Source organism: Haliotis rubra, unplaced genomic scaffold, assembly GCF_003918875.1.
Source record: "Haliotis rubra isolate DU_JTF1 unplaced genomic scaffold, ASM391887v1 Scf106, whole genome shotgun sequence".
Lineage (NCBI taxonomy): Eukaryota > Metazoa > Mollusca > Gastropoda > Lepetellida > Haliotidae > Haliotis > Haliotis rubra.
This window is the reverse complement of record NW_025764959.1, coordinates 187,514-213,846: the sequence shown is the minus strand read 5'-3', so window position 1 is coordinate 213,846 and position 26,333 is coordinate 187,514. Positions and strand designations below refer to the sequence as shown.

Genomic DNA, 26,333 nt, shown 5'->3' with positions numbered 1-26,333 from the left:
TGAATGCAGGACTAAAGAGGCCCTTGTTCTAACCCTTGTGTTGAATGCAGGACTAAAGAGGCCCTTGTTCTAACCCTTGTGTTGTATGCAGGACTAAAGAGGCCCTTGTTCTAACCCTTGTGTTGTATGCAGGACTAAAGAGGTCCTTGTTCTAACAATTGTCCTGAATGTTACAGATTGAAGGAGTCCTTGTTCTAAAAGTTGTATTAGATGTACGAGGTAGAAAGGGCACCTGCCCCTTACCCTTAAGTTAAATGATAGCAACTGATAGGATCAGTTGAATGTTAGACATTGAAGACATCCATACATTCTACAATAATAGGCAAACCACAAGGGCCCCAAATCCCTCTGAACTGCACTCTTCTTAATTAGTTCTTAATTAACTGATATACCACTGACAGCAAACTTTCATATGCTGATTAACCAGAATGAGACATCCATTAATGAACCACTTTCAGCATCCATGGGTCTTGTAGAGATAACAACAACCAAAGTGTTGATACCATGGAGATACACGGGGCCACCAAGACAGACAGCTTCATGTTGAACACTCAATGGAATCTTAATGGCAGGTATGTAATATCAGTAATGTCGATGTTTCTGTACAATTTTAGCATCAATGCTGTGTCAACAGAAACTTATAAAAACCAGGGCTCCAGATAAGGGCCGTATTGACGTATGTACGGATAAAAAATACGCATGATACGGTAGGAAATAATTTTGAAAACGTAGCAGATACGCACCACAGCAATGGTGTACGAATCATTTACAGACGTATTTATATGACAAAAGTATTGTTTTATTGTTTATTGACCTGTTCACACAAGAGTAGCAATGTTGTGGTGCATATACCAAAGAAACACAAGAATACTGATTACTAATTTCCATTCAGTACTCTAAATGTATTAGGGGCGGTGGGGTAGTCTAGTGGTTAAAGTGTTGGCTCGTCACGCCGAAGACCCGGGTTCGAATCCCCACATGGGTACAATGTGTGAAGCCTATTTCTGGTGTCATCCCCCCTGTGATATTGCTGGAATATTGCTAAAAGCGGCGTAAAACCAAACTCAGTCAGTCAGTCAGTCTAAATGTATTAAGTTTTTCCAGTACTCCTATATTGAAAAAATAAGGAGTACGTACTCCTGATGTTGAAAAATAATCTGGAGCCCTGAAAAACTAATATTAAATATAGATGTGTGGTCCTGCACAAAGAGCTCAGGTCACAAATCAGTTGATATTAAGCATTGTTGGGAGAGGAGAGTCCTTGGATGGGTGACCGTGTTGGGCAGCTTGACTCCTGAGAGTTTATAGGACTTCAGTCCTGCCCCACAACGAAGTACATGTGATACATGTGGTCTCACCTTAGGCAAGTGAGTCTGTTCAAACTTGCCTCTGTTCCCCCCGCAGAAAATGGGTACCTGGTGGGAAAGTCATGTGACTATAACCTTCTAGCACCTCACAGGCAGCTTGGGTTATCTGGGGTATAATAATCCTATTCTGTAGAGCTTTGAGCATGCCTTAGGGTGTGAAATAGGCGCATTATAAATAGGCAGTTATTGCTATAACTATTAAACATTGAATAACTCAGAAATGTTTACATCTATCAAGATTACCAGCACGACAAGGAAAAAATATAAATTCAACATTTATTAGATCAGCCTTGTTCATATCTAACATTGACTTGATTAACTGATTGTTTATATAAGGAAACAAAATGATAATTTACATTTTTAATTGCTATATATACAATACTTTAGTGGCAATATAAAATTTGCAATCAGTTTCACCCCTACTCAACTAGGTTTAGATGCTAAAATGTTCATTAAATAAAGGTTTGTTTAGCAGGTTCTATTCAATGAATATGTCCTGAAGGTCCAGTTACATGAGGGGCGGTGGGGTAGCCTAGTGGTTAAAGCGTTCGCTCGTCACGCCGAAGACCCGGGTTCGAATCCCCACATGGGTGCAATGTGTGAAGCCCATTTCTGGTGTCCCCCGCCGTGATGTTGCTGGAACATTGCTAAAAGCGGCGTAAAAGGAAACTCAGTCAGTCCAGTTACATGAACATACCGGGGTAATAATATCTCCAAGCCTTTGGGCAGGGTTGAAAGGCTCTTCAGTTCACATAAATATGCTTCCAAACTGGAAGAGAATCACCTGACGGCCTGATCTTCTCCGCGTTACAGATATCCTTCCTGCACCACGAACAAGATGTTTTTAATAGTTTTCCTATTTCTTTTCATTATTCATTATGTTGAGTCATTCTTCCAAACACCTTAATTTGTAGTCAAAGCCAGTTACAGGAACCATATAAATATTCTGCCATGAATTTGGAAAGAATTAAATTGATTGGTCAGTAAGAGGTTATCGAATCACACACACAAAAAAACAATTGATTGAAACAGACAATTTGATGGCTGTATCACCATGGCAGCTAATAATAAAAATATACTTTTTTCAATCAGTAACAGAGGTGATACAATAGTTTTGTGCATTTGAACCGAAAATGAGTGTGAGTGAGTGAGTGAGTGAGTGAGTGAGTGAGTGAGTGAGTGAGTGAGTGAGTGAGTGAGTGAGTGAGTGAGTGAGTGAGTGTGAGTGAGTTGGTGAGTGAGTGAGTGAGGTTTATTGCTGCTTCAAACACGGTTTCATTTATGCTGGGGCAGAACCTCTACATGTGAGAGGCAAGTTACCTGAATCTAGTTTAACTGATGCCCCTTACCCATTCAGTTACCCATACAGTAAACAGCTATGAACCATAAGACCTAATCAGGGTTAAGATGGGATTCAAACCAAGAAACATTAGATTCCAGCTGGCCTAGAGGATCAGCTCTACCACCAGTGCCCCATGTAGAGTATCACCATCTAGGTTAGACAACATAACTGTGTTCACACTGTAGAGGTGTCTTGCCATCCACACAATGACTGCCGAAAGAATCAGCTCTATCACCAGTGCCCCATGTAGAGTATCACCATCTATGTAAGACAACATAACTGTGTTCACACTGTAGAGGTGTCTTGCCATCCACACAATGACAGCCGAAAGAATCAGCTCTATCACCAGTGCCCCATGTAGAGTATCACCATCTATGTAAGACAACATAACTGTGTTCCCACTGTAGAGGTGTCTTGCCATCCACACAATGACACAGATACACACAATGACTGCCGAAAGATTCAGCTCTATCACCAGTGCCCCATGTGGAGTATCACCATCTATGTAAGACAACATAACTGTGTTCCCACTGTAGAGGTGTCTTGCCATCCACACAATGACACAGATACACACAATGACTGCCGAAAGATTCAGCTCTACCACCAGTGCCCCATGTAGAGTATCACCATCTAGGTTAGACAACATAACTGTGTTCCCACTGTAGAGGTGTCTTGCCATCCACACAATGACAGCCGAAAGAATCAGCTCTATCACCAGTGCCCCATGTAAAGTATCACCATCTATGTAAGACAACATAACTGTGTTCACACTGTAGAGGTGTCTTGCCATCCACACAATGACACAGATACACACAATGACTGCTGAAAGATTCAGCTCTATCACCAGTGCCCCATGTAGAGTATCACCATCTAGGTTAGACAACATAACTGTGTTCCCACTGTAGAGGTGTCTTGCCATCCACACAATGACTGCCGAAAGAATCAGCTCTATCACCAGTGCCCCATGTAGAGTATCACCATCTATGTAAGACAACATAACTGTGTTCACACTGTAGAGGTGTCTTGCCATCCACACAATGACACAGATACACACAATGACTGCCGAAAGATTCAGCTCTATCACCAGTGCCCCATGTAGAGTATCACCATCTATGTAAGACAACACAACTGTGTTCACACTGTAGAGGTGTCTTGCCATCCACACAATGACACAGATAGACACAATGACTGCCGAAAGAATCAGCTCTATCACCAGTGCCCCATGTAGAGTATCACCATCTAGGTTAGACAACATAACTGTGTTCACACTGTAGAGGTGTCTTGCCATCCACACAATGACTGCCGAAAGAATCAGCTCTATCACCAGTGCCCCATGTAGAGTATCACCATCTATGTAAGACAACATAACTGTGTTCACACTGTAGAGGTGTCTTGCCATCCACACAATGGCACAGATACACACAATGACTGCCGAAAGAATCAGCTCTACCACCAGTGCCCCATGTAGAGTATCACCATCTATGTAAGACAACATAACTGTGTTCACACTGTAGAGGTGTCTTGCCATCCACACAATGACACAGATACACACAATGACTGCCGAAAGAATCAGCTCTATCACCAGTGCCCCATGTAGAGTATCACCATCTATGTAAGACAATATAACTGTGTTCACACTGTAGAGGTGTCTTGCCATCCACACAATGACGCAGATACACACGCTGACGGTTTCACCCAATATTGACAGGTGGAGTTAAATATTTGATGACAGTGTCCTCTTCTTCGCACACTGAGCTCAAGTCAACCTCAGATAGGTGAAAACAATTCATTACATTACCATTCACACCCTCAGGCTGCCGAACACATGCCTTAGTCCAGCAACAGCAGTAATAACGTAGTTGGAGTGAGTGAGTGAGTCCGGTTTTACGCCACTTTTAGCAATATTCCAGTAATATTATGACGGGGGACACTAGAAATGGGCTTCACACTGTGAACCAATGAGGGGACTCGAACTCGGATCTTTGGCGTGATGAGTGAACACTTTAACCACTAGGCTAAGCGAAAGGAAGCAAAATATTGCATCCCTGGCAGTACAGGTAACAATGGATAGAATTAATGCTTGTTGTTTTAGCTGACCTATTCCCTGTATATTGTGACAAGACAGACAGACAGACAGGCCAACAGACAGACAAAACATGAAGGCCTTTGGTCATACTTGGTAACATTCTACAAATATCATTTATCAAGTGGTGAGGATTGACATCTACATAATTATTTAACGGTTGTTTCTCAGCTGGAATGATTCATAAACATAATCACTGCTTTAGTATCATACTGCTTTTGTATCATACTGCTTTTGTATCATACTGATTTTGTATCATACTGATTTTGTATCATACTGATTTTGTATCATACTGATTTTGTATCATACTGATTTTGTATCATACTGATTTTGTATCATACTGATTTTGTATCATACTGATTTTGTATCATACTGATTTTGTATCATACTGATTTTGTATCATATTGCTTTTGAAGTTGTACAGCAACTGTAATACTACTGCAGCGATACGTATTAATTTGCAAACATTAAAGTTTAATTAATTTTAGAATAAAATTGTAATTTACATCCCATTTCTTGTTGTTTGTCAGTTTCACATCGAGTCCTTAACAGACTGGTTTCCGGGCAAACTTTTAGTTTCAACTTATTAACACTATCAACGGCCAGTCGTAATTCTAAGCACCCGAAACTACTACTCATGAAGTGAGCTTTGTGAAGTGAAATCTCCTGATATCAGGCACTATAGCCAAACATACAACATGTACCACACATTAAGGAAGCACTTGAATTGACAATACAGTGATTAACATGACATTGATATTTGAAACTGTGTCAACCAAATCAGCAGGCTTGACCTCCCGATCCCACAAGTCATCTCTTATGATAAAGATGCATTGAGAAGGATTAATTCTAACCTGGATCATTACACTCACAGACGGTCCAATTTAGTCCCCTTTACCAACTAGCAATGGGGTGCTGATAACAACATGTTTAATTTGCATGAAAATCTATTGACCAATTTATTGTAGCCTGAGTTCTTATCTGATCTATATTGTCAGTTCGTCAAGCCGTGTAAACAATGGCATGTACATTACACCAACCAGGAAGTACAGTTATCTCATAGTAACACAGTAAACAACCCCTACTCAAGGGAAATACGACCTTTATTCCCCAGCATGTGATCTTTCAACATGAGTGCCACACCCATACGTGACTGAAATCATCATCTCCAGGCTTCACACTTGACGGAGGTCCTCATGTCACTGACGTTTGCTTCAATAGTATATAATGTTTGTTAGTTTGTTGTTTAATGCTGCAGTCAGCAATATTTCAGCTATATGGTGGAGGCCTGTGAATAATCAAGTCTGGACCAGACAATCCAGTGACTAACAGCAAGAGCATAAATCTACATAATTGGGATAAAATGCCATGTGTCAACCACATCAGCGGGCCTGAAAACCTGATCCTGTTACCGTAGTCGTCTCCTACAAACTTCACCGGTCCCATAGTAGTTAAATCTCAGGAATTTGTCAATATTTAAATTATAGAATAAGGCAATATGATGGACCCCTTGACTTTCATGACTGTTGTATTTGTATCAAGAAGCCAACATGATACCTAAATACCTACTTTCATAACTATTTTCAAATACTGCAGAGCTCCAGATAAGATTTAGCTCATGTGGGTACTGTACCCACTGTAATTTTTTGGAGTGGGTATTATGAATGTTGAACGGGTATTTCATTTTCCGTTACCCACTGCTTTCAAATATGTGCGTATTTCAGTCATTTTACTCACCTAAGTATTATGTCATTGAGTAAGTTTACTAAGCAGGTATGTTCTGCATTATCTAATCGAAACCAAGTTAAGTATAATGGACATGACTTCATAAAAAAGCACTCATCCTATACTGACAGTACAACACTTGTCCTATACTAACAGTACAACTTGATAGCAATCGATGTCTTTTTCATTACGCAAGCAATTTCTATAAATATATTCTGTACGCATTTGTTTTAAACTTTTTGCGTATCCAACATTTTAAATGCGCAATTGGTACGCAATAATTATTTTTCAATGCGTAATTAGAAATTTTCTATGCGTATTTTACCTGGATACGCAGCTTATCTGGGCTTCTGTACTGGATATGACAGTACAGCAAGTAGCCTCATATCCACTGGTAGCAGATTAAAAACATGCATTGAACTTGAAGGAGATAAACAAATTTCAATCAACTTCTGTATTAATGTTTCCCATTCACATTGACAATAATTTAACACCAAAATAAATCATAAGCCGAGAAGTATCTTGTCTAGTTTTATAACAAATCAGAGATATATTTTGGGGTTATATATGCTGTAATTTTTTGCCTCCATTTTATTTATATAATAGTACTCACACTTTGCTAAGGATCACAAAAATTCACAACTTTACTTAACGCAGATTTATAATTTGAAATTGTATCCATTTAAAACTGTATAAATAATAATATGGTAACCTCTCATTGGGCAAATAGTCAGTTTAAGCTAACCTTATGCATTTGATACATGAGTAACCATAAAAGTGGTTTTCATGGCACCAATCAACCATTTTGCAAATCATGGAACGAGTCATTGACAAAAAAAACAAAACATCAAAAGCAGGTATGGGATCCACAAGATGCAATGATATACTGAAACCTAGGATCCATGCTTCCAATAAGCTTAGGTATTTAAACCAAATTTGACCCCACATCATAGTTTTCTATTGAATCCTCGATTTGATCCTTAGCAAAGTGTGCATAGTATATTTATGTTGATCTTCTGTCTATCATAATATTCTGGACATGTTATCTCACCGTGACTTTGTTTCTTCAGGAGCCTTACATCTTCAATCACTTCTAATCATCCTTTAATTATAAAATTTCTCCAACTCATGAGCACATTTGATTAGCTGACTATTATTGGCCCAGTGCCAAACAAATGGCAATGACGGTTATTTACGACATCAGACAAGCTGATTAATAGGAACAGGTTGATTAATACTACAATAGGAAATCACTCTGAACGTTAGCGGACACTAGTTCTGCTTGTTTCGCTGAGCAGAATCTAACGCTGAGAATTGCTGGAGATCAGCTTCGTATGGATCATGTAGATCACTCCATCACAAAAAGTGCTGTTCTAATTATTGATATGATTGATGCCTTGTCGACACACCACAGAAACCGATTTATATAATGGACAACGATTTCTACAGATCAATCTTGTTTCGACTACAGACATGAATGAATGTGTCCTCTACATCGTGTTACATAACATTATATCATTCCGGGTGATAAACCAAACATAACAGTATGACTGATGATTTATCTGATTGGCTGTGTGTGATACTAGATCAAGGATGTGATGTATAGATGTACATGCAGGGATGTTGACTGCTCCTCACTGAATCACTCAACGTCACACACAATAATGCAGGAGTTGAGAGCTGGGGATGTCATTGTATCTCCCTGTCATGGTATATTGATACAGGGCTCCAGATAAATTTTTAACATCAGGAGTATGTACTCCTTACTGTTTCAATGGAGGAGTACTGGAAAATCTTAAGAGTACACTTAGAGTACTTAAAGGAATTTAATGGAGTATCACTAATCTTGTGTTTCGTTTCATATATGCACCACAACATTGGTACTCTTGTGTAAACAGGTCAATAAACTATAAAACAATACTTTTTTTTCAGATAAATATGATTCTAAGACCATACACCATTGCTGTGGTACGTATCTGCTACGTTTTCTAAATTATTCCTACCGTATCGTGCACATTTTATATCCGTACATACGCCGATACGGCCCTTATCTGGAGCCCTGTTGATAAATTTGTAATTTCAATACTTCACTGACACAAATCAATGAATATCAAATTTTATCAATACTAGTCAATACTTCACTAGGGTCAACATAAGTTTATCTTACACATAAACTAATGCTGTTATCAATCAATACATTGATGTATTATCTTCTTTTCAAACGATACGTCATAACTGAGATTTCCAATCTGCGACACCCTTTGAACGAGTTGAAGGCAGTAATTCTGAATGCTTTTCAAAGCTTTAATTGTTCCACATATTGGAACTCAATAGAAAAACTAACCAAAAATGTAAAACAGTAAACTTCCTTGCTTCATTTAGACAGTGTACGATAGATACACAACGTTAGTACAAAGAGACTGACTGACTGACTGACTGACTGACTGACTGAGTTTGGTTTTACGCCACTTTTAGCAATATTCCAGCAATATCACGATGGGGGACACCAGAAATGGGCTTCACTCATTGTACCCATGTGAGTACAAAGAGAACCCCCCAATACACACATTGTTACCATTCATTCACAATGTAATCAACTTTCAAAGCTGCGACAGAACTCAAGATAAAACATTTCCATAGAACATGCCAAATAAATCACCATTACCAAAAAATATCTGAATTGCCTGCGTAGAAATTTACATAAGAAATGTCTAAACGTCACAACATATGTGTCAGTATGTTTAGAAACATTCTCGGTAATTGCACAATACATCCTTCTTAACTTACCCACATTAGATAGAAATAAAAAAAGTCTATTTAAACTTAAAGGGAGACTCAGTGAAGTAGGTGTACCTGACAAACATGAGCTCTGCCGTAACATGTTCTACGTCTTATGTGTTAATTATACATTGCTGTTGTGAGGATATTTGAGATGTTACTTGATGTAACTTTACTTGATGTAACTTTACTTGATGTAACTTTACTTGATGTAACTTCACTTGATGTAACTTTATTGATGTAACTTTACTTGATGTAACTTTACTTGATGTAACTACACTTGATGTAACTTTATTTGATGTAACTTTACTTGATGTAACTTTACTTGATGTAACTTTATTGATGTAACTTTACTTGATGTAACTTCACTTGATGTAACTTTATTGATGTAACTTTACTTGATGTAACTTCACTTGATGTAACTTTATTGATGTAACTTTACTTGATGTAACTTAACTTGATGTAACTTTACTTGATGTAACTTTATTGATGTAACTTTACTTGATGTAACTTTACTTGATGTAACTTTACTTGATGTAACTTTATTGATGTAACTTTACTTGATGTAACTTTATTGATGTAACTTTACTTGATGTAACTTCACTTGATGTAACTTTATTGATTGATGTAACTTTACTTGATGTAACTTTACTTGATGTAACTTTACTTGATGTAACTTCACTTGATGTAACTTTACTTGATGTAACTTTACTTGATGTAACTTCACTTGATGTAACTTTATTGATGTAACTTTACTTGATGTAACTTTACTTGATGTAACTTTACTTGATGTAACTTTATTGATGTAACTTTACTTGATGTAACTTTACTTGATGTAACTTTACTTGATGTAACTTTACTTGATGTAACTTTATTGATGTAACTTTACTTGATGTAACTTTACTTGATGTAACTTTACTTGATGTAACTTCACTTGATGTAACTTTATTGATGTAACTTTACTTGATGTAACTTCACTTGATGTAACTTTATTGATGTAACTTTACTTGATGTAACTTTACTTGATGTAACTTTACTTGATGTAACTTTACTTGATGTAACTTTACTTGATGTAACTTTACTTGATGTAACTTCTTTTGATGTAACTTTACTTGATGTAACTTTACTTGATGTAACTTTACTTGATGTAACTTTACTTGATGTAACTTTATTGATGTAACTTTACTTGATGTAACTTTACTTGATGTAACTTTATTGATGTAACTTTTACTTGATGTAACTTTTCTTGATTAACTTTAATTGATGTAACTTTGACTTGATGTAACTTTATTGATGTAACTTTTCTTGATGTAACTTTACTTGATGTAACTTTACTTGATGTAACTTTACTTGATGTAACTTGATATTTGATGTAACTTTACTTGATGTAACTTTACTTGATGTAACTTTATTGATGTAACTTTACTTGATGTAACTTTACTTGATGTAACTTTATTAACTTCACTTGATGTAACTTTATTGATGTAACTTTACTTGATGTAACTTTACTTGATGTAACTTTAACTTTACTTGATGTAACTTTGTAACTTGATGTAACTTATTGATGTAAGTTGATGTAACTTTATTTGATGTAACTTCACTTGATGTAACTTTTGTAACTTTTACTTGATGTAACTTTACTTGATGTAACTTTACTTGATGTAACTTTATTGATGTAACTTTACTTGATGTAACTTTACTTGATGTAACTTTACTTGATGTAACTTTACTTGATGTAACTTTATTGATGTAACTTTACTTGATGTAACTTTACTTGATGTAACTTTATTGATGTAACTTTACTTGATGTAACTTTACTTGATGTAACTTTACTTGATGTAACTTTACTTGATGTAACTTTATTGATGTAACTTTACTTGATGTAACTTTACTTGATGTAACTTTACTTGATGTAACTTATTGATGTAAGTTTACTTGATGTAACTTTATTGCTGTAACTTTACTTGATGTAACGTTACTTGACGTAACTTTACTTGATGTAACTTCACTTGATGTAACTTTATTGATGTAACTTTACTTGATGTAACTTTACTTGATGTAACTTTATTGATGTAACTTTACTTGATGTAACTTTACTTGATGTAACTTATTGATGTAAGTTTACTTGATGTAACTTTATTGATGTAACTTTACTTGATGTAACTTAACAGACACAAACTGGAAGTCACCTAAAACAGGTGTTTTGTTAAAAGTGCCTCCACATAGGTCCAAACTTCATAATAGACTGGACTTGAATATATTGAACAGTAAATAGAAACTATGATTTGTTAGCTACATCCATCGTGAGTCATAACCTGGGAGTGAATACTCTGTCGCCTGGGACCCTGGTATGTCTGTGACAACATGTAGATAACATTGTGTAAACATGGTAAACCACAAATAGTCACTTCCGCATATCACAGTTACTGTGATATGATACAGTGAAGTCCTTCTCCTAGTACAGTATTTGATCTAATAAGTGCTCTGCACCGCTAAGCACCTCTGATCAACTTCAATACCAGTGAATGAATGTGTGGGTGTACAGTGGAAGCCCTCTAAACCGGCAGCCCTCCAATCCGGCATGCTCTCAATATCGGCACTAGAATTTCCTCCCGGTAGAAGCTAATTTATTATCATAAACCTCCCTCTGGACCGGCACGCCCTCTATACCGGCATTTTGTGCCGGTACCAACGAATGCCGGTTTAGAGGGCTTCCACTGTAATTTGAGTGAGTGAGTAAAATATAACGCATCAAATGTAACATGTAATGTTTGGGATTACACTTACTCAGTAAAGTACCGATTCTCGTACTTCAGTGTGTGTTCGAATCCCAGATGGGACTCAACCTAAGACAAGTACTAGAATCTGTACTTTACTGAGAAAGTATAACCCTAAATATAACATATGTTGCCTAGTTACTATTATCAAAACTGTTTCAGTTTCGTTGTCTTTAAACAAATTCTGTTCTGTAAGACTTGATCTCTCAAAACAAATTACATTTGGTATAAGGCTGTAACGATTCATTCGCATATTCAGTGAATCTAACCGTGGCCCTTCATGAATTCAATTCATTATTTGTGTGAAATACACAATGCCATTTTAGAAAGTGGTCAATTTTATATTTGGGATTACACTTTCTTAGTAAAGTACAGATTCTAGTACTTTTTGGGTTGAGTCCCATCCGGGCCAGCACAAATATAACATTCGTTATTGTGGTCACCAGAACCGAATATTTACGATTTTTTTAAGGGAGCATGTTTTACTTGAACCCTTGTGTACTTTTCGAAAGTTTCATATGCAAGAATGGAATATGTACTAACCTTGCTGTAGCACACGTCATATTAGTTTGCCAAGGCCGAACATGGTACTGTCGACTATAACTATTACATACCAAATTTGAGTGTCATGAGATCACTGGTTATTGCGTTCCATATTGTACATCAATCACTAAACTACAATATTGTATTCGTGAATAATTATATGTATTCGTTACCCAATATTCATGATACGTATCATATTCGCCACATAGTGTATTTGTTGCAGCCCTAATTTGGTAGCGTTTTTATAAATGCCCCACCGTGTCATATTTCTGAGTGCCTGGGACGTTTATTACCAGTATCATGTTAGTACATGTATTATGATAAATAGGTTGAACTATTGTGATTAAATGTAGTAGCTGGTCGTACTGGCAACAGTCATTACAATCTGTGCTGGACGATCTGCTTGCCATTTCCTATGCAATTCTAGATCCTGCCATCAGGGTCCCTGTCTCTGTGTGATCAGGATTATTGTTGACATGTAATATAATAACATCATAAATATAAAATGCAACATAATATCATAAATTTAACAAATATGATGATATTCAGAAAGACTTGGATCAAATATGCTGAGACTGTCAAGCTGGTCAAGCTTCCCCTGTTACAAGAGCCATAATTCCAGTTATTAATCATGTAAATGCTTGCCCCTAACCCAAGGCATAATGTAAGCACTCGGCCCTTGGACATTACGGCAATGTCTCTGAAAGCAATTCCTAACCATAATCAAGTTGTCATGGCTACCATTGACGAATAACTTAGGCTCTTATGTCACGCTTCAAGTGCAGACAACATTTTTCATTAATGTTTCACTTAATTCCCAGCCAAAAATTTGTTAGCAAAGTGAGCAAGACTAGAGAGAAAACAATTACAAATAATTTGTAGGAAACCTTTTATCCGGTTTGGGGGTTGATTTGGAGTAAGCAGCAATACTGAAACACTCAAAAGAATGGCAGTGGAATAAGGCCGATTCTTGCTTCACATAACTCCTAGCCAAAGAATTTGTTAGCAAAGTGATCAAGAAAAGAGAGAAAACAATTTAGAATGATTCGTATCTTATTTCCTTTCTAGAAAACTTTTCCCTAAACTTTCTGGTTGATTCGGAGTAAGCAGTAATTCTAAAGCACTCAAAAGAATGGCAGTGAAATAAGGCCAATTCTTGCTTCACATAACTCCTTGCCAAAGAATTTGTTAGCAAAGTGATCAAGAAAAGAGAGAAAACAATTTAGAATGATTCGTATCTTATTTCCTTTACACGCAACCCTTCCCGATTTTGTGGGGTGATTCGGAGTAAGCAGAAATTCTAAAGCACTCAAAAGATTGGCAGTGGAATAAGGCCGATTCTTGTTTTATATTCTTGGTAAGCTTCCAGGAGTAAACAAACGTTGACTAATGCACAACGAATGTCACAAGTCTGACACTGTGGTTCAGGTAACAACTCAAATGATGCACTTCTAGAGTCTGGCAACAACATGGCCTTGTGCGTCCAGGAGGCAGACTCAGTACAAGTGATATAAATCATATAAAAACAGGAAATGTTCATTAGATTTCCTGATGCTGTTCGTCTCCAGCAAATCAATGTAATGTCCTCATCCTCGATCCGTGGTGTAGTGGTTAGAGCGTCCGCCCGGGGAGTGGAAGGTTGCGGGTTCGATCCCCGACCGCGTCATACCAAAAGACGTTAAAATATGGTACTTGTTGGTCCCTGCCTGGCGCTAGGCATTAATGGGTAGAACAAGGACTGATCGGCTCGGAGTCAGTATAATGTGTCTGAGTGGGGTATTCATGCTTCACTGTGGCATGGTATCTCAGTGGGCTAGCACTATAAAACCAGCTTCAGTCTGGGCTAGTACAAGCAGCCACACCTACACATACACACGCATGCACGTCGTCATATGAGCGAAATATTCTCAAGCACGACGTTAAACCCCATGTCACCTCACCTCCTCATCCTCGGTTATGCAGGGATTTGTATGTCCACAATGACTACCCATTACCATCATAGTGTTATTTATCCCATGATGATATAACTAATATCTCTGCTACTGTTATAAAACGATCCCCAGAACGTGCGGGAAAACCGAAGCCCTGATCGTTTACTACCGAGGCTGTCTATTACAATTACAAATTTATAAGAATGATTTTGGATGCTAACTTTAATCTTACCCTTTCCCGATATCAAATATATCAACACTCCTCAACAGTGATCAATGAATATTTAAACACCCTGGCAAGCCTCTGTGTCAGAAACATTCAAAGAGTTATTTGACACCTCTAGTAATAGTATATATATGGTGAAATTTTCTAATAACACAAATATTACTATAATTGTGCTAGCTTCCATACACTTGGTGCTTGGTCAGAACATAAACATGATTTCCCCGGTCAATGGATCAATGGGCATTTGATTCTCATTCTCAGCTTCCTGGGGAGTATACAACCAATGTGCCTTGTCAGGGGCTAGGTTAACAGTCACATTACCATCTCATCCTATAGTGTACCAACTGGCTTAACTCAAACAAAGTCTCCTGCTCAAGGAGACACCACATGCACTCCATGTGCTTCAGTGTGGGGCAGCACCAGGGGCCCCCGGGGAAACTCACGTAATTTGTGATATGTGCGTTGTGCACATGACCACATGCCACCATATCCCAGTATCTACAACTACTGGGAGATGTGCACCAGACCATGGAATACAGTCCCCCTTTAACCAGATGTAACTGTAAGTGGTCTGAACCAAGTACACACATGACAACATTATCTCATCTCCCAGTAAACTGTTCTGCTTAAGCATAACTGTGACTTGGCTTGACAAATATAGCCCCTCCAGACTACCGCCAGTTCAAAAGTCAAGTCATATTACCAAATGTTATGCAACAGAACTTGACACTCATATATTGAAATACCAGACAGTCGCTGAGGCATGAACACTGATGAAGGCGCGATATAACACGCAAGCACACGACACAGCTTACAAGGAGACACAATAGCTTATTCTGTTTCCTTGTAGTCACGAAACGCCAAGGATTATTATTTACACCTATTTTGCATGGCACCTAATGCTATATAAGGCTTTCAACAGAATTATACTTTACAGATACAACTCTGGAAAGCAAAATGTTACTTACAAACATGAGGCTAGACTTAACGCTTAGTCTCTGAATATATATAATTTTGATAGAAACAAACAATTCCTTTCATATTGAAAAGGAGCCCCAGTGAGATGGGGAGATTCAGAACCTGAGGAAATCTAGACTTGCTTCATTTAGAGCTTTAGCATTGCAGGGAGGGCTGGGCAGTAGGGGAAATAATGTGGTTCGGGGACTGTTAGACAGACTGACATGAGGCTCGTACAGTACTGATTTAGTGGCCATTACAAGGTGAGGTGAGGTGAAATTGGGTTTAACGTCGTGCTTGAGAATATTTCGCTCGTATGACGACGTGCATGCGTGTGCATGTGTATGTGCGGCTGCTTGTACTAGCCCAGATTGAAGCTGGTTTTATAGTGCTAGCCCACTGAGATACCATGCCGCAGTGAAGCATGAATACCCCACTCAGACACATTATACTGACTCCGAGCCGACCAGTCCTTGTTGTATCCATTAATGCCGAACGCCAGGCAGGGACCAACAAGTACCATATTTTAACGTCTTTTGGTATGACGCGGCCGGGGGTCGAACCCGCGACCTTTCACTCTCCGGACGGACGCTCTAACCACTACACCATGGAGGCGGCCTAGTGGCCATTACAAAATTTGACATCATCAAATAGGTTTAAAGATCCTGACAAGTACCCATTTATAAGTGTTCACGAATAGTGTCAGACCCTAGGACAAATCCGGCAGATTTGCAGACGGTCTGATGGAAGTGTACAACCCGCCGGCCCCGGTGTCTGACTGTGTATTTCACAATGACTTTGACTGAAGTTGTTATATGTGACATGTCACACTTGTTTGCTGTTAATAAATTTTATGTTTGTTAATAATTTCAATGCCAATTATAAGAAATGTTAAATCTGAAATGTGTGTTTAATGTTATTCTGTGGGTTCTGTGAATTTTCAATGGGTCAGACAGACACCTGAAATTTACAGGACCCAATGCCCTGTTACTTTGAAACACCATTTGTAAACACTCGGTTCAGGGACTGTTAGACATACTAACATGAGGCTTCCTTGTACAGTACTGACTTAGTGGCCTCTAAAAGCCTGGGCCTAGATTTTCGAAGCTCTCTTACTCTTAGCGCTAAGATAGTCGTAAGTGCCATACATTAACATTAACTTACGACTATCTTAGCGCTAAGAGAGCTTCGAAAATCTAGGCCCTGGACTTAATTGTCTTAATCTGACAAAAAGACCTAACTTTGTGTATTGTTTGAGCAAATTAAAAAATATTTTTTCACAACAGTTTTTTGTATGATATCATCAATGACACAATTTTCATATCGATAGTCATTAATAATTTTTATATCAATGATATTTCCGATTATCGATCTTTTCAGTCAAGTCTAAAATCCACCAAACATTTACATGATACAAATGAAACTGTTAAGGACCAAAATGATTTTTTTCCCAGTCAATTCGTCCCTAAATCTATCTAATATCTAAAAAAACTACATCCTGACAGCTACTTTATGTTCATTAAGTTTCTCACTAGCTGTGCCACTAATGAAGCTTCCGTGTTCATTGCACTCGGAAGCTAAAGCTGGATGAGCCATCCAATCCCAGCCTGGTGGTATCACCGACCACATCAACCACAGCAGCTCCGCGCAGTCAGCTCATTTACCACGGAAACACTGGTGTGAGCTACTGGACACGAGTTCGTTCAATCCCAGCCTGGTGGTATCACCGACCACATCAACCACAGCAGCTCCGCGCAGTCAGCTCATCTACCACGGAAACACTGGTGTGAGCTACTGGACACGAGTTCGTTCAACAACTCATTACACTATTTACAGGGCTCAACACATTGACATGGCTTCACAGATTTTGAAATAAAGGACATAATCAAATGTTCCTTCCTGTTGATAAAGTTAAAGATTTGTGGGGTCCTTGGATTCAAATACCATAGGAGCAAACTTCAAAGACCCTGAGGACCTGTTTTAACTTTGAACACAGTGCCAATATCTTCCTTTGAATGCTCAATAATAGGACTCAAGGAATTTGTCTTTAATAGGCAGGGTCTTACAATGGTTCAATCTATAGGATGTTGATTGATTCTTGGGAGTTGGCCCTATCATAATGGCAAATGCATATTATCTAAATCTAGATTAAAAATTAAGAATGGACCTTTCTTTTGCTTCAACAATCATACTGACTGACTGAGTTTGGTTTTACGCCGCTTTTAGCAATATTCCAGCAACATCACGGCGGAGGACACCAGAAATGGGCTTCACACATTGTACCCATGTGGGGATTTGAACCCGGGTCTTTGGCGTGACGAGCCAACGCTTTAACCATTAGGCTACCCTACCGCCCCTCAACAATCATAACTGTACAGTAAACTACAGCCATTATGAATTCCATGAGACCATTAATCTTAGTTCGCTATATGCACTTTTACTGAAATATACAGAAAAAGGCCAGGACAAAAAAACAGTTCATCATAGGTGTCAATTCATAAAACCAAGTTCTTTACAAATGTAGTATACTGCAGTAAAATGTACAGACTGCCTGATATTCTCAACTCTATTTTAGCATCTTATGAGGACAAGAAACCTTGACACTCACATTTCACTTACAACACATAAATCTATAGAAATATTTCCAATGTTTGAACTGATAAACAGACATCAGTGTGCAAGTGCCCTCAATATACTGATTCCAAGCCAACCAGTTAACATGGTTAATGTTCAGTCTCCACCACCAGCCAGGGTAACAACAAGTACCATCTTGTCATCTTTTCGTACACTGCAGCCAAGGACCAAACAAGTAAACTTCCCCTCTACTTCAACAGATGCTCAGATCTATCCTTCAGACAACAGGTCCAAACCTTGGATGAAATACGGTAAACTATGGTACACTTCAGACAATCGAAGTCTGAATCTTGGATGAAATACGGTAAACTATGGTACACTTCAGACAACCAAAGTCTGAATCTTGGATGAAATACGGTAAACTATGGTACACTTCAGACAACAGAGGTCGGAACCTAAGGATGAAATACGGTAAACTATGGTACACTTCAAAGACAGATTGTGGAGATCCCCAGCTGTAAACAGTGAGAAACCTCCAGCGAAACACTCCCTGGACCCGCCACACATTGCACCCACGATGGCACAGCCGTAATGCCACCCAACACTTCCATACAATGAATTAATAATAACATTACACATTGTTACCACTACTGGGACTCTCCAGCAAATCGGCTTAGTTTTCAACAAACTGAATCCACCATAGCCTCTAGACTTGCACCAGTCTCTAAGGCAACAGTGACTAGTAGGCCTGGCTATCAATATAGATCAGTCTCTAAGGCAACAGTGATTAGTAGGCCTGGCTATCAATATAGATCATGGAGACAGATAATCTTTAACTAAACATTGATCTATTATAGATTAATATTGGAGAAGTAACTCTGACAAAAAATGCTAAAAGAGTCGGAAAGATTGCAACATATTTCACATCAATGGCGAGTGGTGAGATATTAATGCATGGATTCCTAACAAAACTGTGTCTATAGTTTAAGGGTGTAACTTTGTGCATTGTGTGAGAAACTTAAAACGGTGCATTGTCTGAGTAACTTAAAACGGGGCATTATGTTAGTAACTTAAAACGGTGCATTGTCTGAGTAACTTAAAATGGTATTTCACAGGAATAGTTTATGTATTGATATTATCAATGACACAATTTTCATTGATAATCATTACTAACTCTTCCAAACAAGCCACCATATAGCTGGAATATTGCTGAGTGTGGCGTAAAACTAAACTCACTCACTCGTCCAAACAACAATTTTTCAGATTATCGATCTTTTAGCAAGCCCTAGTCCTAGATTATAAGAACAAGTATTCTGTAATAAAGACTGGCATCATTATATTTACTGTCCCTCATCTACTATAGCCTATAATAAGACAGAATGACTGTACTTTCATGGATATATTATTCACAGCAGCCTTGGAGCAAGGCCTTGGTTATTTAATACTGCACATGGATATTTGCTGAAGATCTTTACCTTGAGGAAACCCTTGAAATGTTCTAAACAAGCCTAACTTGAGAGTGGTGATTAATGTACGTAACTTTCGAGTGCTGCTAAAGGAAATATGTTTCCTGCAATATTGGATTTCCTTTTCCTAATTGTTCCAGAGTTTTTCTTGGATTCCAAATGCCCAACTCTTTCCCTTTAAATATTAATCATTTACTGGACCATCTCAGTAGCAAAACTTAATTTAATCTTATCATAATCTCTGTTATGACAAAACTGCCAGACAGCTGTATGATCCAAATGATATACTACCAGAAACTTGCAACAGCCAAATCCTTTGCCTTTTTATCTGTGAAAAATCCATACTGGCAATTGCCTTGAACAGTTTTTGGGACGGCCCCCGTGTGAGTCTGAGACTGACAGACAGGACTGGTCACAGTGACTCTCAAGGGAGCAGCATGTGCATCCCCTGTAACTCTAACTGATTTGATGGCTGAGACTGACAACAAGAGAGGCAATTACTAATACCTCCCTCAAGTCAACTACAATACAAGTGAAGATGGGATACAAATCTTCAGTTATTAGATTACCTGAATTTGCATTGAATATGCATTTGATCAAAGAATAATATTGAAATTCAATTTAGCAAATTCAATAGATGTGAAAAGGAAAATGTGATAAAACAGCAGCGAAAGACTGAAACATACAAAAGTTGCAAGATGTTTCAAGTTAAAAACATCTTGATGTATTTAGCATTAACATAAGCTTACAAGTCAAGGCATTTTCAGCATAACTTCAAAATAAAAAAACTGCACGTTCATGATGATTGGGGAGTCCTTAATTCAAATATTTGGCTGAAAACTTCAAGGAAAATTTGTTTCGTCCCCATTCTTCATTTTAATCATCATTATCAACCTATTAACCTATTGAAATACTTCTGACAAAGTCTAATCTTGTCCATATCATCAAAGACATAATAATGGTTAATGTTAATCATGTTAATGACTTTTATAGAAAAGCAAATGTTCATATCAAACAATAATCATGATAATATGCACAATGTCAATATTGATCATGTTTATAGGATCCGTCTCAGATTACAGTGTGTGAGATTCAGCTCATTAATTGAATGTGCGGGTGACCTCTGACCTCACCATATGCCATGTGACTCACAGTGTGCTGTGATGTGTGGCCAGGGGAGATTAACAAGATGGCTGGAAGATGACCACAGCCTTAGGCGGAATGAAATAGATCAAAGAACGAAGTGACAACACAAATCAAAGTGAGCTCACTGCAAACAATTATCAACACATTTCAAATGGGATATAACACAACAAGTATGTTTATGTTCCGGACATGATCAAAGAATGGTACTGACTGCCGGAGCATGAAACCTGTCACAAGGTTGCCATGGTAACCTCGTACATTTGTCCATACGTTTTAATGGATCATACAAGACAATTTACTTTTAGCATTACATGCAAAAGTGAAAGTGCAATTTAGGGATGAATTCGTCAAAATGCAGAGATATTAGACGTGAGAATTGTGTATGAAATTATGCAAGAAAGTCAATAGATCCTAAATATTTTAGGGCCATTAGGTACAAGAATCACATTAAGAGAACTCAACTTGCTTATAGACCCCAGGACCCCAAACTCTGAGGACAAAGAATACAAAAAACATGCATGGTGTAAAGGGACCAATTAATATATAAAAGTGGAAGTCCTCAAAAACTCCAATTGCATGCAAAGATCAGTGTTCACGAATAGCGTCTGACCCTCTGACAAATCCGGCAGATTCGCCAACGGTCCGATAGAAGTCTACAACCCGCCGGCCCCAGTGTCTGACTGTATGTTTCACAATGACTTTGACTGAAGTTGTGACATGTGACACTTATTTGCCATTTATAAATCTTATGTTTGTTAATAATTTCAATGCCAATTATGAGAAATGTTAAATCTGAAATGTGTGTTTAATTTTATTCTATGGGTCCTGTGAATTTTGAATGGGTCAGACAGACATCTGAAACTTACAGGACCCAATGTCCTGTTACTTTAAAACACCATTCGTGAACACTGAAAGATACATACAAACTACCACCTCAAGTCCTTTCACTGTCCTCATTCAGCCATACATGATAATAGTTTCCTGTGTTCCAAGATAATTCAAGGGGAACAGTGTTTAGAACTAAGCATCCTTGTCACAGCCATAATGTAAAAAAAGTGAAAGATTCAGTGGGTCCTTGTACATGCACCACAGGATATCATCTCAAGGATTCGAGGACCTCTCAATTTCAAACTCTGTGGAATAAAGAATACACAGGAATTGGCATCCTATACAAACAAATATACCCCATAGTGGTGTGACAATACAGCGAAACAGCACTTTTTCCTGATATAAGGTACATGATGCTTAAAATATTTCACACCCTTTGCATCATGAGTGAGTGAGTGAGTGAGTTTAGTTTTACGCCGCACTCAGCAATATTCCAGCTATATGGCGGCGGTCTGTAAATAATCAAGTCTGGACCAGACAATCCAGTGATCAACAGCATGAGCATCGATCTGCGCAATTGGGAACCCTTTGCATCATGATACAAATGTTACATTACATACATATGTTACATTACAAGTAATAATGAGAAGAAAACCTGGATAATGATCTGTGCTCTGCAATAAGTATTACATTCTACAGTGGATAAGAATGAAACAATCCGGGAACTTAGTGGAAGTTGGATGCCCAGGTAGAATAAGTTGTAAAAATCTTGGCAGGGATATATCTTGGATCTTAAACTTAGTTCCTTAGTGGAAATATGGATAAAACTGAGTATACATAAGGTTCAAAGGTACAAACATCCGGATGTAATCTGATTATACTTATACCACTTATGATCGTAACAGTATACAAAGGAAACTAAGTCACATTTGCAAATCCATAACATAATCAAATATCAAATAATCTGCTAAAATATGAACATGTTGAATTTGGCAATGTCATATTCCAATTTTGGAATTTTGTTTACCAACATCTGCTACAAGCTCACAACCGAACACCAGACTGTGATACAGCCGGTATAGATCTTTGTTTGGTTACCCCCCACTAGCATAACACGAATTACAACCATTACGGTATTTCACAAATGTTGCAGAAGTAGCATATGTAAGAGGATGTAAACCAAACAAGGATGTATTAGCGCTAGTGATGTCAAGCATGAGAATAACATGAGGATTGGGAGTGTGCCATGATAATGATGATGTCGCAATGTTTTGCGGTCGGTAAGTGAACCGGTAAACACACAAATTATCTCCCTGCAGCAGTAATATTGTCTGGATTTACTGCATGTATTGATTGGTCCATCATCCTGATGCCAGGTCAGGCTGGTACTACATTGCATCAGCATTGGAATTTTGGCTCCATGGAGTCTTCAGATCTACCATTTCAACACTAAGTCCTCAGATCTACCATTTCAACACTAAGTCCTCAGATCTACCATTTCAACACTAAGTCCTCAGATCTACCATTTCAACACTAAGTCCTCAGATCTACCTTTTCAACACTAAGTCCTCAGATTTACCATTTCAACACTAAGTCCTCAGATCTACCATTTCAACACTAAGTCCTCAGATCTACCATTTCAACATGAAGTTCTCAGATCTACCATTTCAACATTAAGTCCCAAAATATACCATTTCAACATCAAGTCCCCAGATTAACCACTTCAAAATGAAGTCCCAAAGTCTACCATTTCAACATTAAGAACCCAGATCTACCATTTCAACAGATGGGATGGTGGACATCAAAGGATTTTCACACCAAAGACTGGGGTTCAATTCCCAATATAGGTACAATATGTGCAGACCATTTCTGGTGTCCTGTGCCATGATATAGCTGGAATATTGCTAAAAGGGGGGTAAAACTATACTCACTCACTCACTTAAATACAACATGAAGATTCAGTAAACAATGACAAGCATTAGAAACCTATAGATGATTGTCATTCTAAATGAAGTTTGTCAGAATATTTGCCCATAAACTTTTCACATTTTCTACACATTTCCGAATTGTTTTCAAATAATGTATTTATTCATGACAAAAAAGGGAAGAAACTTCAACAAAGCATATTTATTTAGCTTCATTAACTCCAGATAAATATTTGTCATAAAAGACATGCATGAAGTTACAGTTCTAAAATTACACCTGTCGTTGGTCATTAGTTAGGGCAAAGGCCTTAACTATTTAAATAACAAAATGGCAATATTTAGTTTATTTTGGGAACCTTGTATACATAAGGAACATTATAAAGAAATGGGTATAAAAAGACGTAACTATTGTACTGTAGTAGCCATGTGACAACTCAAGTGTCTTTCGTATTGTTAATTGTTTGTCAAACTCCTCAGCTTCATTACAATGGAGTATGACTCACTTCATTAAGTGGGTCAATTTAACAATTGCCGCACTGTCTTTGGAAGGAGGCAGCATTATCAATTATGCCAATTTACAGTCTTAACGAAGACTTTCTAGAAATCAATGCCATTTTAATCTAAATCCATGCAGATGTTGCTTCTGCATAAAAAAAATCACAAACGTGAAATGCCAGTTTTGAACATCTGATACAGTGATAGTAGGCTGTAGAAATTGTTAATAATCATTCAGCATAACTGTAAACTGAACAGGGATGTTATTTCTATTAAAATTTTGTTTAAATATACTTGATCAAAACTCCAATATCATAAGAAATAGGTCATACAAACATTAAAATTAAATGACGAACATTTTTCTGTAAGGTTCCAACAATTATGCCATTTTCTTCCTTAGTTTAATTAAAGCCTGTGAATGACCTCTTTCTAATTAAATAAACCAACATTAAAATACGTTTTTTATAAACCTGGTTCTATTCATACACGGAATCACAAATCTGAGAGACACATTCTCATTGTTCGTTGGAGAAAAAGAACTGTCACGGTTTAGTTTACTGTTTTTATTCATCAGCATCAGGTTACTGTTGAATATAGAGTTATGTCACACTCATAATCGTATTCTTAGTTCACATACTTGGTCCATTCAAACGACGTCTTATATTAAATGAACAGAGATTCGGTCAAATCGATAAACATTGACAAGAGACGAGTATCTGGGACGAGATTACCGTGCCTGAATACCATGTGTTGAAATAGGTGAACGCCCATTTTGACGGCGGTCACAAATATAAGACATGTCAATATGATTTCGACGATTCACACCTTACAAGGAACAACTATACGTATTTGACAAAACAAACACAGTGACTATCATCTATATTTATCCAACGTGAAGATCATTTATACATGTAGCCTTGACTTGACAGATCGTCTGAAAATAAACATAGAAACAGAATACACGCACCTGAAAGGCACTCTCTCTGAGGGCGGCAGACACACTTTCCCGAATCTTCGCAGCATCTCCTCGATTTCGGAGAGCCTCTTTGAAGTTTTTGAATTTTCGCTCTGTCAGATGAGCAGCCATAATTGTTTAAATCCTTCTTTGTCACGATCTTTTCTCATTTCGTTTCTTACGGAAGTCGAAGCTTTCCGCCATATTGATTTGTGAGTATGTGAAGGGAGGTAACTCATCACTACTTAGGTGCTACCACTCCTGTAACTTTAAAAAATGTGCATGAATGTGGAATGCTTTTAAATTTTTACAGCGATACTATGCTAAAATATCAAGGGAAATCTTCGTATTTCATTTGCAAATATGATATGATATGATTGATAAGAGATGCATTACAGTATTTTAATACTATACTTACATTCTCACTTTAGTTTTCAGGAATTATTCAAAGACTGAAAAACTGTGTAGATCTATTAATTTATTATATATCTTGGTGGCTTAAAAGGGTCGGTTTAGGAATAGAATTAATTGACAGTGCAATATTAAATATTTAGCAAATAAAATTTACATAAATGAATATTATATAATAATCTATGAATATTTGATGTTTCTCATAATCTATTTTCAATGTGTACAGAACTGAATATCTGAAATCCATCTCTGTGTGGAGATGACTCCGTTGTGATATTTATTGAGGTAAGACAAGCCTTGTTATCTCCCTTGCGGTTATGAAGCTACCATAAAATATTCAAGCTCAACCCAGGATCAATGCACCGACCTATTTAAGGCACTCAAATCATAAGAACAAAAAGTATTTTGAATCATTTTTTGGTACCTAGACTGGCTGTTATCCAAAAAGTTCTAATATGTTTGTATGTTTTGGTTATCATATGAAAAATTCCCTATTAAATGTTGAAAAATCATGAAATGTCTTAAAAGGTAAAAGTTTCCACCAAAGTTAATGGAATATAAGTGTACATATGCCATGAAGAAATGTGTATGTGTTGAATTCTTTAATACACGTACTGCAGTATCATTGATATAACTTGCAGCTAGAATATCTACTTTAGGGGGGACTCCAAAGAAATTGAAAGCCCCCACCCATTGGCAAAAGCACAACATGGTATACAGAGTTATGTCCCTTACCTGCTAGGATCAGTTGGGTGAGGATTTGAATCCCAGGTGTATTTGAGGAGGATCTTACAGATCACCTAT

General features: G+C 37.5%; 1 protein-coding gene across 14 annotated transcripts in view; it reads right to left on the bottom strand.

The window, feature by feature from the left end:
- Positions 1-25,327, bottom strand: part of LOC124277341 (dedicator of cytokinesis protein 9-like) — a 186,773-nt gene extending 161,446 nt beyond the window's left edge. For all 14 annotated transcript variants that reach the window (XM_046713045.1, XM_046713053.1, XM_046712995.1 and 11 more), the window contains exon 1: positions 25,131-25,327. In XM_046713045.1, coding sequence (XP_046569001.1) covers positions 25,131-25,250 — 120 coding nt within the window. In that variant the 5' untranslated portion in view covers positions 25,251-25,327. The remainder of the gene's footprint in view (positions 1-25,130) is intronic.
- Between the last annotated feature and the right edge of the window lie 1,006 nt (positions 25,328-26,333).